The sequence below is a fragment of the Phragmites australis genome, chromosome 24 (assembly GCF_958298935.1).
Source record: "Phragmites australis chromosome 24, lpPhrAust1.1, whole genome shotgun sequence".
NCBI lineage: Eukaryota > Viridiplantae > Streptophyta > Magnoliopsida > Poales > Poaceae > Phragmites > Phragmites australis.
In genome coordinates this window covers 16,854,824-16,868,567 of record NC_084944.1, presented here as the reverse complement: position 1 = coordinate 16,868,567, position 13,744 = coordinate 16,854,824, and the positions used below count along the sequence as shown (strand labels likewise).

The following is a 13,744-nucleotide window of genomic DNA, read 5'->3' as shown; positions in this document are numbered from 1 at the left end:
TTAGTGCATTGGCATAAGGATGGTAGTAAGAACGATGCAATGATTTGGCACCCGATGGATTCCGTTCAGTGGCGAAGCATTGATTCCACATTTGGTTGGTTCACTGAAGAATTAAGAAATATTAGGTTTTCTATGAGCACATATGACATGAATCCATTTGGAATGAGTACCTCATATAGCACCTGGTCTGTTGTATTGTCGATCTACAATCTTATACCTTGGCTTTGTAAAAAGCAGAAATACATTATGTTGTCGGTCTTGATATCAGGACTAAAATAACATGACAACGATATTGATGTGTACCTCAGGCCTTTAGTCTATGATCTTAACAAACTCTGGTCAGAAGGCGTTGAGATTTGGGATCAGTACAAGTAAGAGTATTTTACCTTGCATGCCATGTTGTTCAATACCATCAGTGATCTACCATCACTTCCTAACTTGTTACGTCAGAGCAAAAATAAAAGGTGAAGCTTGCCCCCATTGCTTAGATGATACATGCAGTTTGAGGTTGAACTCAATGAAAATAGTGTACATGCGACATCGACGCTTCGTTCCCAGGAAGCACCACACCGAAACATGGATAAACAGTTCGGTGGCACAAGGGAGAAATCGTTGCCTTCGCAAGCAAAAAAGTTCCAAGGCATTTCAATGGGGAAGATGTCCATAATCAGATTAAGAATATCAATATTGTCGTTAGCAAGCAAAAATGATCCTTCAAGGATGATGAACAAAAAAGAACGTGGAACAAGAATTCAATACTATTCAAGCTAGAGTATTGGAAAAAAATTAGATGTGCACCACTCTATCGATAATATGCATATAAAGAAAAATAGCTGGTAGAGTTTGATCGGTACATTGCTCCAAATGAAGTGAAAAGGAAATGATCATGAGAATGCATGAGCTGACATTGAAGAAATAGGCTTAAGGCCAGAGCTTCATGCACATGATACAGACAAAGGAAAACACATACCCCTGGCAGCTATCACTATCTCCAAGAAGAAGAAAAAAGAATTTTGCGAGTTCTTGCACAGTGTAAAAGCTTCCTCTGGTTACTCATCCAACATCGTAAGACTTGTTTCAGTGAATGAGTTGAAAATGAATTCATGATAAAGTCCCATGATTACCATGTGATGATGACTTCACTGTTTGCGGTAGCTATTAGGAACATCCTCCCAATTAAGGTTTACGGGGCTATCCTGAGCCTGTGCTTTTTCTTCAATGCAATTGAACAAAAGGTGCTCAATCCAGACTCGCTGGAGGGGATAGAAAATAGATACTTTGAGACTATGTGTATTTTTGAAGTGTATTTCCTATCATCATTTTTCAATATCATAGTTCATCTCACTGCTCACCTTATGAAAGAGGTACACTACCTTGGCCTTATGTTCCTACATCACATGTTTTAATATAAGAGATTTATGGGTGTTCTCAAGTTATACGTAAAGAATCGAAACTTTGCTGAGGGATGCATCATGCAGGGTTACACGACAGAGGAAGTATTGGAGTGGTCTGTTAATTACATTGACCCAAATAACACTAAACCAAATGCTCTCTATTACTATTTTTTCCTTTTGATCTAACAGTAAATTTTTTTTCCTTAGTGCTATCAACAACCACTAGGCAACGCCTATGAATTCTATGTTGGTACAACATGCTCCTAATCATGATCCGAGTAAAGGATATCAAATTCCCCGATGTAAGTTCAATACAAGATTATTCATAACTAATTTCAGTAATTAGTTTAATTCTATGATAACATGATATTAGTTACGCGTTAAATTATGCAGGATTATGAAGCTTGTTTTTTTGACAATGGTACACTCCTGGGGAGTCAACAATGGATCACCGAGTTCATAATGTCTGAAGTCATCAACCCACGTGGCTAGTTCCACTGTAGAAACCCTAGGTTGTGAGATCTTATATAATATGGAGTGATTATAACTTTATAACTTATGATTCTATGATGAATTGATTAGAACTTTATAAACTTTGTGATTCTGTGATGAAGTTAATTCTTATATAAGTGTGCTTGTTGATATGCATATGGATGCATTGTTATTTTTGTTTGCAGGGAGAAGACGGCTGCCAAATCCTGGCTATGCACCAAGATGCAGCCAGAAAACAGAAAAAACCTATGGGGGTGAGATCAATAGTGACAGATGAGGACAATTACCCGTCACTTATGACCTACATATAAGTGACGAGTAACCTCATCACCTGTCACTGATGTGTTTCTCCCCAGCATATGGGAGACACACATCAGTGAAGGGTGAAAACCATTAACTGTCACTTATGACCTACACATAAGTAACGGGCCGTCACTTATGTGTTCACATCAATGACGGATAACCCTATAACCCATCACTGATGTGTTTCTGCTTAGTAAATGGGTTACTATTATGACATGTCACTAATATGATCATTAGTGATGGGTGTAGGGATCGGTAACATCCTAAGAAGGGGGTGAATTAGGACACTTAGAACTATTTCAGCTCCAAAAACAATATAAGATAAACATATATCCATTTCTATCTAAATATGCTCTAGGTTTATCTAGTGTATCTACTCTACCGATCAAAGCGCTTGCAAACTATCTAACAAGGTAAATTGCAAGTAAGTAAATGTGGAAATGTAAAATAACGTAGAGAGAGAAAACTCGGCACAAGGATTTTTGCTGTGGTATCGATGGCATGAATGCCACCCCTAGTCCACGTTGGAGCTTCACAAAAGATATGCTCCTAGTCGGCACCCGATCAGGCCTTTAAGCCACCAAGTCACAAAAACAAGGCTTCCATCTGGATGAGCCACCAAGCCAATAAGGCAAGGTCAAGCCACTAGCATCTCTTCCTATTCCTCGCCACCGTGATCACTTCGGAGCTTGAGCCACAAAGGCAAGGGTCTCCATGTCCCGCACAATTGCCTTGCCGCCGTTCCACACCAAGTCGGAGGGTCAACAAGCTTGTCGGTGAGTCACCAAGACTCCAAGATGCCAGCGTACCAAGAGATACACTGTTAGATCACTCATTGATCCACTCTGTAGGAAGCAATCACCTAGCAACTCACTCTCTAGGCCTATAAGCACTAATCACTCACTAATCTTGTGCTTAACCGCCTTGGATGATCACTTTAAGCACTTTGGTGGCTTGGATGTCTTCTCACGTGTACATGAACTTGTCAAGATTCTAGCACACTCAAATGACTCAGTGGAGGGGTATTTATAGTCTCAAACCCACCAACTAGCCATTAACCCAACAGCTCTGAGAAGTTGTTAACACCGGATGATCCGGTGAGAACAATAATACCAACACCGAATCATCCGGTGAGTACACTCTCACAAACTAGCCGTTGTAACCCCACTCAAGCCTCTGTGAACACCGGATACTCCGGTGTATACTCCATCTTCATCACCGGACTTTCCGATGAGTATACCTTAGCTATCTGAGCCAACATCTTTTTTATGTAAATTGCTCCAGTGTATTCTCTGGTGCACATCACTTCATCACTGGACCATTCGGTGCGTTATCCTTAGCCAGTCAAGCCAATGCAACCCTCTCTGAAAAATATGCTCTGGTGTACACATCTTCAGAGCATTGGACCTTCCGGTGAGGTCACTGTATTCTCCCTTTTGTCAACAAAGCTCTGGTGCTTTTCTCTAGTGTGTTCAAATTAATCATCAGACTATCCGTTGAGGCTTTCATGCCTCTGTCCCCCTTTGACAAAGATGCTCCGGTGAGTGCAAATAACTGGAGCATCGCACCATCTGGTGTAGTTATTTCTCCTGGGACTTTTTCCAATTCAACCAAACTTTATCCCGGCTTCGGTGGCTTCTTCTTGTATTGCATCCATAAGACCTACTAACATATATTCTTGACAAACATGTTAGTCCCAATGACTATGTTGTCATTAATCACCAAAATCACAATCATGGTATAATAGGGCTATTTTCGCTACAATCTCCCCCTTTTTGGTGATTGATGATAACACAACCAAAGCAAGTGGCAAATAACAAATAATTTCAAATGTAAAGATCATAAATGAGCATAAAGTCTTAATATATTGCTTGGATGCATATTCTTATCACTTAGTTCCCCTTTGTTGTGCCCCCCTTTCTACATTGCCACTATTTCCCTTGAGTTGACCTAAGCAAGAGCTTATCCCCCTTTGTTACCTTCATGTATCTTGCACTTGCTACAATCTCACCACATTGTTCATCTTGCATTCGTTGCTTTGGTCGTCAATTCTCCCCCTTTGTGAATAATCTAACAAAAAATATTATATGCATATGTTGAACTTTAAGGGAAAAACATTAGAGCACATGGGAGAGCTTAAATGAACAAATATTTGACAATGATACCATTTGAAGTGTTTGAGTATTGTATACCTTCGGGAACATGTTGATTGCTTCATGAGACTACAAAAGATATCACTAGCAACACAAGTTAGTCTCAAAATCACAACCTAGTCCACGTTGAAGCTTCAAAAAGAATATACTCCCGGTTGGCACCCGGTCACGGCCTTTGAGCCACCATATCATAACGACAAAGCCTCCACCCGGATGAGCCACCAAGCCACCAAGGTAAGATCTCACCATTAGCCTCTCTTCCAGTTCCTCGCCGCCGTGATCACTACGGAGCTTGAGCCATAAAGGCAAGGGTCTCCATGTCCTCGCATAATCGTGTTGCCACCGCTCCACACCAAGTCAGATGGTCAACAGGCTTGCCGGCAAGTCACCAAGACTCCAAGTTGCCGGTATACCAAGAGTTACACTGTTAGATCACTTCTTGATCCACTCTCTAGGTAGCAATCACCTAGCAATTCACTCTCTAGGCCTATAAGCATTAATCACTCACTAATCTTGTGCTTAATCATCTTGGAGGATCACTTTAAGCACTTTGGTGGCTTGGATGTGTTCTCAAGTGTATATGAAATTCTCAGGACTCCAGCACGCTCAAATGACCGAGTGGAGGGGTATTTATAACCTCAAACCCACCAATTAGCCATTAACCTAACGGCTCCAAAAAGTTGTTAACACCGGATGATCCATTGTTACTATTATTATTCTTAACAGATCATCTGGTGAGTACACTCTCAGAAACTAGCCGTTGAAACCTCACTCAAGCCTCTGTGAACACCGAACACTCTGGTGTATACTCCATCTTCATCACCGGACTTTTCGATGAGTATACCTTAGCTATCCGAGCCAATATCTTCTATGTGTAAATTGCTCCAGTGTATTCTCCGGTGCATATTACTTCATCATCAAACCATTCGGTGCATTATCCTTATCCAGCAGAGCCAATGCAACCTTCTCTGAAAAATATGCTCCGATGTACACATCTTCAGAGCATTAGACCTTCTGGTGAGGTCACTGCATTCTCTCCTTTGTTAACAAAGCTCTGGTGCTTTCCCCCAATGTGCTCAAATCAATCACCGGACTATCCGGTGAGGCTTTCATGCCTTTGTCCCCGTTTGACAGAGATGCTCCGGTGAGTGCAAATACCCAGAGCACCGGACCATCTGGTGTAGGTCATTTCTCCTGTGACTTTTTCCAATTCAACAAAACTTTTCCTGGCTTCAGTGGCTTTCTTCATGTATTGCATCCAAGAAACCTACTAACATATATTCTTGACAAACATGTTAGTCTTAATGACTATATTATTATTAATCACTAAAATCATAACCATGGTCTAATAGGATTATTTTTGCTACAATAGGTCATAGCCTGTCACTAATGATCTCTCTTTAGTAATGTGTTTGAGGTAACAGATGCATTACTCATCATTAATGATAGTTATCATCGTCACTGATATGTTTTTTTCCGTAGTGATCCTCTGTACACCTATGCACAAATTCACAAAGGTGACGAATATGGCTGCCTCATCGTTATCATGAATGCTTCCATTTTATTTTTTGAATGAAAGCTTACCATGCTTAGGATTGCGTTCAATGGTTAGTGGACTGCATTGCACCCCTGAGTATAGTCTAAATGAAGCATATTATCTCCTAATCCAATCGCATGCTCCGGTCACCAACCAACCAAACATAGGCTATCTATCTTTAGGCAGGTCACTCACGCCTCCGGCCAAACTAGGGGTGGAAACGAGTCTGGCCGAGCCAGACTCGGCTCGGTTGGAACGAGCTCGACTATAGGTGAGCCAAGCCAGACTCGTCTCAGTCAACTTATCAAGCTGAAATTTATGCTCGGCTCGGGTTCAGTGGAGGTGCGAGCTAGCCAAGGTAAATATCTCATAGGTTTTGTTTGCTTTGTTGTACTACTAACGGATTGAATACCAGAATATTACAAGTACATAAATAATTTGACCAGAATTACAGTAGCTATGAAACAACGAGCAACAAGGAGAGGATCATATCACAATAAGTCAATAATCCTGAAAAGGCCCCAACTGACCTGCATCAAAGTATCAGACCAAATGACCAATGCCCTATATATCTTACTAGATCTGGTCGTCTGGAGCCAGTACCAGGAGAGCAGATGTGTTGCTTAATGTGCAAGCGTGTGCTACATCCTTGATCTACAGCTGCTTTTAGCAGATCAAGAACTCCATAGCAGCCAAACTCCATGTTTCATCCTTGATCTGCAGCTGTTTTTAGCAGATCAAGAACCAGAGCTAAATAACCTCCACCACAAAAAACGAAAACAAAAATTGTGCCTTCCATAGCAACCAACAACGGCAAGAGGGAAGATTGGTGGAACGACAACGGTGGGCAGGCATGCGAGTTGCGGGTGTCAAGTGGAGAAGCGGCACCACAGGGGGACTGCGACTCGGGACTTGAGGGTGGACAGCCGGAGAAGCCAATGGCTAGAGAGGGTGGCCCCGCGACGGCTTGCCTCTGTCGTCTGGAGGGTGACGGAGGGACGGGAGGGAGAGTCTCAGTCATGCTGGGAGTCTTGGAGGCGTGTGACGGGCAGGTGGTGAACTGGCTGTGTTGGAGACTTGAATCAGAAACCCTAAAGCCAATGCACGACGGTGACTCTCCTTGTGCAGCTGTGCTGGGGTTTGCATGGGCTGGGTCGGCCACTGTCGGTGTATCAGGAACCGGGGGTCCCTGAGTCCTGAGACCAGGCCGGCCATCCGCCACGTGTCACCATCCCGCGAAGTCCCTCCTGCAGGATGAGGAAAATCTAAGTTCCGGGAGAAGGTGCTCGGGACCACAGCCTCTGGTTCCCGAGCACCCCAGTTCCCCGATGACCCGCAGAGTCCAAGTACCGGGAAGAAAGTGCTCGGTGAGGTGCCCGCTCGCCCCCGAGTACCATAGTCCCCCGATGGGCCGAACAGCCAAGTGCTCGGGAGAAAGTGCTCGGGGCTGCACGTGGCAGCCCCCGAGGACTCGGTTCCCCGAAGGATCTACACAAGTGCTCAGGAGAGAGTGATCGGGGCTGCACGTGGCAGCCCCCGAGCACTCGGTTCCTCGAAGGTTCTACAGGAGTGCTCGGGAGAGAGTGCTCGGGGCTGCACGTGGCAGCCCCCGAGCAGTGCAGCCCCCGAGCACTCGGTTCCCCGAAGGATCTACAGAAGGGCTCGGGAGAGAGTGCTCGGGGCTGCATGTGGCAGCCCCCGAGCACTCGGTTCCCCGAAGGATCTACAGAAGGGCTCGGGAGAGAGTGCTCGGGGCTGCATGTGGCAGCCCCCGAGCACTCGGTTCCCCGAAGGATCTACAGAAGGGCTCGGGAGAGAGTGCTCGGGGCTGCACGTGGTAGCCCCTGAGCACTCGGTTCCCCGAAGGTTCTACAGAAGTGCTCGAGAGAGAGTGCTCGGGGCTGCACGTGGCAGCCCCCGAGCACTCGGTTCCCCGAAGGTTCGCGCAAGATCACCCGACGCCCCGACGACCCGGAAGGACCCATCGGCGAGGTGTCAACCAGTCAAAGGTCCGAAGCCGCATTTAATGGGCATGCGCGGCCTGACATCCTGACATTCCCAACTGCCCACACCGCAGTGTCAGTCCATGCCATGCTTTGGCAGAGGGGCGTGGGTCCATTAATTGCACGGGTTCCGTCCCGTATCATCCGGGGTATCTCGAGATAACGTTGCCAGGATCAAAGCGTTCCGCCTGCCACCCTACCCTGGCAGAAGAATAAGACAGGGTGGGCGCGCCGGGTGCCTCTGTGGCCGCCCGGTGGGCCCTCTCAACGGCGCCAGGACGTCCACAGTGACGGGTGGTCGGATGCGTGCCGCGTTTTTCCGCCTCCCCTGTCACTTCGCCCAGACGGAATGATGACGCCTTTCTCCGTGGCATCTTGGAACTCGCGCCCCCTCTTTCCCATTTGGGGTAAGTCGTGGTCGGCGAGTGTATAAAAGGAAGGGATGGATAACACAGGAATGGAGACCGAAAAAGACCCAGAGTAACTGAGTAGCGCTAGAAGACCCAAGGTAACCGAAAGATCGATCCGAGATCAAGTAACCTGAGACGAAGAACACCACAAGCAAGCTCGAGTAGAGCTAGAGCAAGGGAGCCTCAAGCTCTCTGTTAGACAATACACCCTTGTAACTAGACACATCCTTGAAGGATTCCCTTCAAGGAAGGATATTGCATCCACACAGGAGTAGGGTATTACGCCCCCGTGCGGCCTGAACCTGTCTAAACTCCGGTGCATTTATTTCTTTTTGCACTAGGTCGATCATCCCCCACCACCGGCCGTTGCATTTATTTCCGCTTCCATTTATTTCCCCGACGAACTCGTTCAGGATCATCCCCCGGCCGAATCTTTAAAAAGGGGTCTCTCGGGATCCCTGCGACAGGAGTTCATCCTCCGACAGCCACCGAGCCACTGAGCCTCTCGCGAGTTAGCTCGGGCTCGGCCCATTTGGCCATCGAGCTAGAAAGATGACTCGGACTCGACGTGTTTTAACATCAAGCCAGGCCGAGCCGAGTCAAACCTGATCTAGCTCAGGAGCCTTAAGCTTTATGTTGAGCCCTAGGCCAAACTAGCCACAACCCACAAGTCGGATCGGGGCACGACGGCTTGGGAATAGTAGACTTCGTGACTAAAAATGACCGCTTTCCTTGGCAATGAGTGAGGCTTGTATCAGTAGCCACTTTCGGTATGATTATGGAATTATTATAATTGGGAAAATGCTCAATATGCATTTCGCACAACACATAACAATGCCTGCATTGTATTGACTGGAATTCAATCATATGTATGTATGCTTTATGTATTACACTAGAAATTAATGATGCCATGATCTCAGGGGTGGTGCAGGTAACGGCATCGTGTCATCAAATTCGGCTAGGTTGAGTGCAATGACCAAGGACGTGTTTGGTTGCTTCTCTCCACACGTGAAAGCATCTATTGGTGTAGTCGCTCGTGCTTAGCCGCATGTTTGGTTGCCCAGACTGGCCCTCTTGTCTGCACCCTCCCGTGCAAATGCATCGAGTGAGCCTGGCTCCGCGCGTACGCCAGAATCGGGCGTACACGCAGAGCCTGGCTCGCCCGGTGCAAAAACACTGTACATGATATTTTTTTATTTAACTTTAGATTTTATTTAGGGGTACAAGAGTGATCCAAAAGTTCTAAACATTTTCGTGAGCAAACTAGAGTTCATTAGCAACCTATTTTAATTAGTTTGATCAAAAAACCTAAGTTAATATTTAATTAAAATTCTTCAAAAATTATAAAAAATCACTAATATTCTTATCCTGTGATGTACTAATTTATAAAAAATATTTTCAACCCTATATTATTTGGTAAAAAAATGAGTTTCTTTGTAATGCAACATATACTGATGCGGACAACCAAACACAATCTCTTCTCAGCTAAGCTGAGCACATGTAGCCAATCAAACAGACCCTACTGTATCTCTACAGCCTGTCTCAATTCAGCCTGCATGACTCATACAAGTCAAACTGAGGGCATGCAGCAACCAAACAGGCTCTAACAGCAGAGGCTGCGACTTTCGGTGTGGTTTTCGCAATTATTAATTGTGTACCTTACTAGCAAATAATGGGAGAAACTAAATAGACGGCACAGATCAAGTTCGAGATATTATTTTTTGACAACATGTCCCATAAAACATGGGAAACAACTTTGTTTCAAAATAGAAGTGGAACCGAGGTACTCCCTCTGTTCTAGAATTTAATTTAAAAAAATCAAATATTATAAACTTTGATTAATAATTAGTCAAATAATATGATTGTTTAGTATACAAAATTTGTTATATTGATTTGTATTTCAAATTACTTTTAATATGATGTTAATTTTATAACAATTGATAATATTTTATTAGAGAAATTAACGGTTAAAGTTTATTTTTGATGACCTTTTCAAAATAAAATACATCTTATATTTTTTAATAGAAGGAGTATTAATTTGCTCATTTAATTTTTAAAAAGTCATTGGAAACAACATGAAAGTGCTAATATTCCTAGGATGCGTAATGGCACCTTGCAAAAGTTGAATAACTACGCTTCATTTTGTAGTGTTCCCGCCGCCGATTTGTTAACTACTCCATTTTAATTCTGATGGATATCTTTTTTTTAGAACCAAATTCTGATCGATATCAACAAGGGACGCTTCCATGGGTTCCATCGAGGAAAAGCATCTCCCAATGCAAGAGTTGCATAAATTCCCAGGAACCTCAGCGTGCGACAATGTAGGTGCAGCAACCCGCGACGGCGCAGCCAATGGCCGAACACGGCGCGGCCGACGACTTCGTTGTGCTGCGCTGCTTCGACGGCGAGGAGTTCCGCGTGCTGTCGCTGCTGGCGCGGCGGTCGGGGGTGGTCGTGGCCGGCATGGGCGCCGGCGAGCATGCGCCATGCGGCGAGCGGAGCCGTGCCGGTCCCTGATGGTGTCGCGGGGCGGGTCCTCGCGGCGGTGATCGCGTACTGGACGGGCCGTGACAGCGCCGCGGATCTCGGCAGGTACGACGAGGAGTACGTCGCGGGGCTCAGTCACGACGTGCGCGTCGATGTCATTAACACGGCGCACCACCTGAGCGAGCACGGGCTGTTCGACCTCTTTGCGCCGCCTGTCGCGCCGTGCGCCTGATCACATCAAAGTATTATGAACTGTACTAGAGAATGATTTGAATTGAGAATTGAGCGAGACGGCATGTTTGATAAATTGGTGAACTCCACATCCCAATTGTGTAAAAGTTAGAGAATGGGCTATTTTCCAACTCCGTCGTTTTGCGATGGTGATTAGCAGGTCAGTTTTTTTTCTTTTGCGTTGTTAGTGTCCAAGTCCGGCCCTTTTTGTGATGGTATTGAGCAGATTTACTTTATCTTACTTCCGAGATCTCAAATCTGATCCAAACTCAAAATTGCAATAGTCCCGGTGGGGACACGAGACCCATCGGGTGACCCAAAACCTAGCCCTCTATCTCTTAGCCACACACGCCATTGCCACCTGCTCTCTCCCCCGCTGCCCCCTCCCTCTCCCCTGCGGATCTGAACACCACTCATAGCTCACATCCGAAAGCAACACATCGCTCGCGAGCAAGAAGACCAAATCCACCCTCACGGCGACGACGATGGGGCTAGAGATGGAGATGATGGTGGTGTCGATCAACGTGTTGGTGCCTGTCCTCTGCTTTCTGCTTTGCTTCGCAGCCACCATCCCAACAAGCTTCATGCGGTGCGTGGTTCCTGACGCTACGAGAACAGGGTGCCACCTCTATGCGGGGCTCACTGGTGCCGCCCTCTCCTTCCTCTTCTTAGGGGCCACATCCAATCTCCTCAGCCATCGCACGGGAGACCTGACCGCCGGACTTGCCAGTGGAGCTTCTGTGTGGCAGCGACGGATCAAATGGGCTGTGGAAGTGTGGCTGGGCCAAACAGGTTGTGGAAGTGTGGATGAGCCAAGTGAGCTGCAATACCATGTTGAGCGACATGTGGGCACCCACGAAGAAATATCCGACCCAAATCAATTCGGGTACTCGACCCATTAGACCTGCGTGCAAAAAAATTGGACCCAGATTCGGACTCGAGGTGTAGAACCCACGGGGTCCAATTTTCATCCGTACTTAGTACAGTATAAAGCATCACTGTAATTGGTGTAACATTAATATAGTTGCAAGTAATATTAATATAGCCTCCCCCCCCCCCCCCCCCGACCAGGGCGGCAGCAGCAAACTGGTCTAACCCCAAATTACATTGCTACTATATTAATTTTAACGGAAGCAATTGAGTACCAAGAACAAATATCCATTGCAACATGCTATTGATTCCAATTACCCAAATACAAACATCATATCTTGCAATATTTGATACATGCATAAGTAAAACAAAAAAAAATACTTGACGAAATCACCAAATGCAACACCACATATCACCCTCTTCGATCTTTAATAAGTTCGTCGCAGACTTGTAACAATTGCATCACCATCAGCGACGCCTCGATTAGAGACCCACACCCATGGCGCCAAGCAGGGCGGAGATGAACAGAGCGGCGCCAATGGCAGTGAGGTGGGACCCAGGCCCGTCCCTCCAGGCCCCACTGTCATAGGGGCTGTTGTCAACAAGCGGCTGGCTGCCGAACCCCTCCACGGCCGCCGCGTCGTGCTCTCCCTGACCGGCGGCCCCGACCAGTCCTGTCGTGGCGCCACCGAAGGCCGCTGCTCCTCCGCCGACATCGGCCGCCTGCGGCAGCTCTCCCGTAGGCAGCTCGACCGAGTGGCCGTTGCCGTCTGGTACCTGGCCGAAGGGCAGATTACTGCTGTGCGCGCCGAGGGGCTCTGCGAAGGGCGGGAGCGCGGCGGCGAGCCCGGGGGAGCCCGGCGCGCCGCACCGCTGCGCGTGGCGCGGCTCGTCGCTGGCACGCCAGGCGAGCTCGCCGTCCTTGTCGCGGATGCGCATGTCACCGTCGTCGACGAGCTCGAGGGTCTGGAGGAAGTTGGTGCCGTCGCGGTTGGTCTCGCCGTGCCACACCTCCTCACTGCCGTCGAACACCTCCAGCCCGTCCCACGAGAAGAGCAGCGCGCACGTGTTCACCGTGCTAACCGGCCGGCACTCAGACTCCCACACGCTCGTGCCGCCAGCGGCCTCCACCTCGCCCTCGGCGCCGCCGTGGGCGGCCGTTGCTTCGACCACCTCGACGTAGCAGAAGTCGGCGCCCAGCCCGCCGGCGCCCGGCACGGTGTGGGTGCGCACGAAGTAGGCCGCGTACTTGCCGGACGGCGACTTGAGGAACAGCACGGGCGGGCCCCCGGCCTGCGGGATGCTCGCCAGGATCTGCTGCTTCGTCACGCGTTCAATCGTCCCCGCCGGCGATATAGCCGCTGCGAGCGAGGAAGAGAGGAGTAGGAGGATGGCAGTGCAAGGGAGGAGCTCCATGAATTGCTACCAGCTTCTTGCAAGAATGGAAGCTCGATGTGTAACTAAAAAGTATTTCTTGTGTGCTTTGCTTGTGGTTGTGCATGGAATGGTTGTGTGTATATATAGTTGAGGGGTGATGGAGTTGGAGATGAAGTGATAAATTAGAGTTTGATTGAGGGGAATAGATGGGGAGTGGTTGCAGTAGAGGTTTGTAACCTGCTCCAATACACAGCAGCAGCATCAGTTGGGGATTGGGTGTGAGACAAAATTTGATTTTTTTAATACTATTTTCTTGCATTTTTTTTTTTTTGCATTTGATACAGGGAGTTGCCTGACCCGGAAGATTTCGATTTGACTAGGTTGTCTAAGTGCATATATGACATAATGTAATCTTAGTGTTGCCTTTGCCCAAAATAGCAGGTTGGTCATCCAGAATGGTCATGCTTCTTTTTGTTTTGGGCAGCCC

The 13,744-nt window shown here is 47.1% G+C and overlaps 1 protein-coding gene across 1 annotated transcript; it reads right to left on the bottom strand.

Annotated features, from left to right (window-relative positions):
* Positions 1–12,186: 12,186 nt before the first annotated feature.
* LOC133907773 (uncharacterized) lies at positions 12,187–13,532 on the bottom strand. Its single transcript, XM_062349857.1, has one exon. The coding sequence runs from the start codon at positions 13,294–13,296 to the stop codon at positions 12,364–12,366; it is 933 nt and encodes a 310-aa protein (XP_062205841.1). The 5' UTR covers positions 13,297–13,532; the 3' UTR covers positions 12,187–12,363.
* Positions 13,533–13,744: the final 212 nt, after the last annotated feature.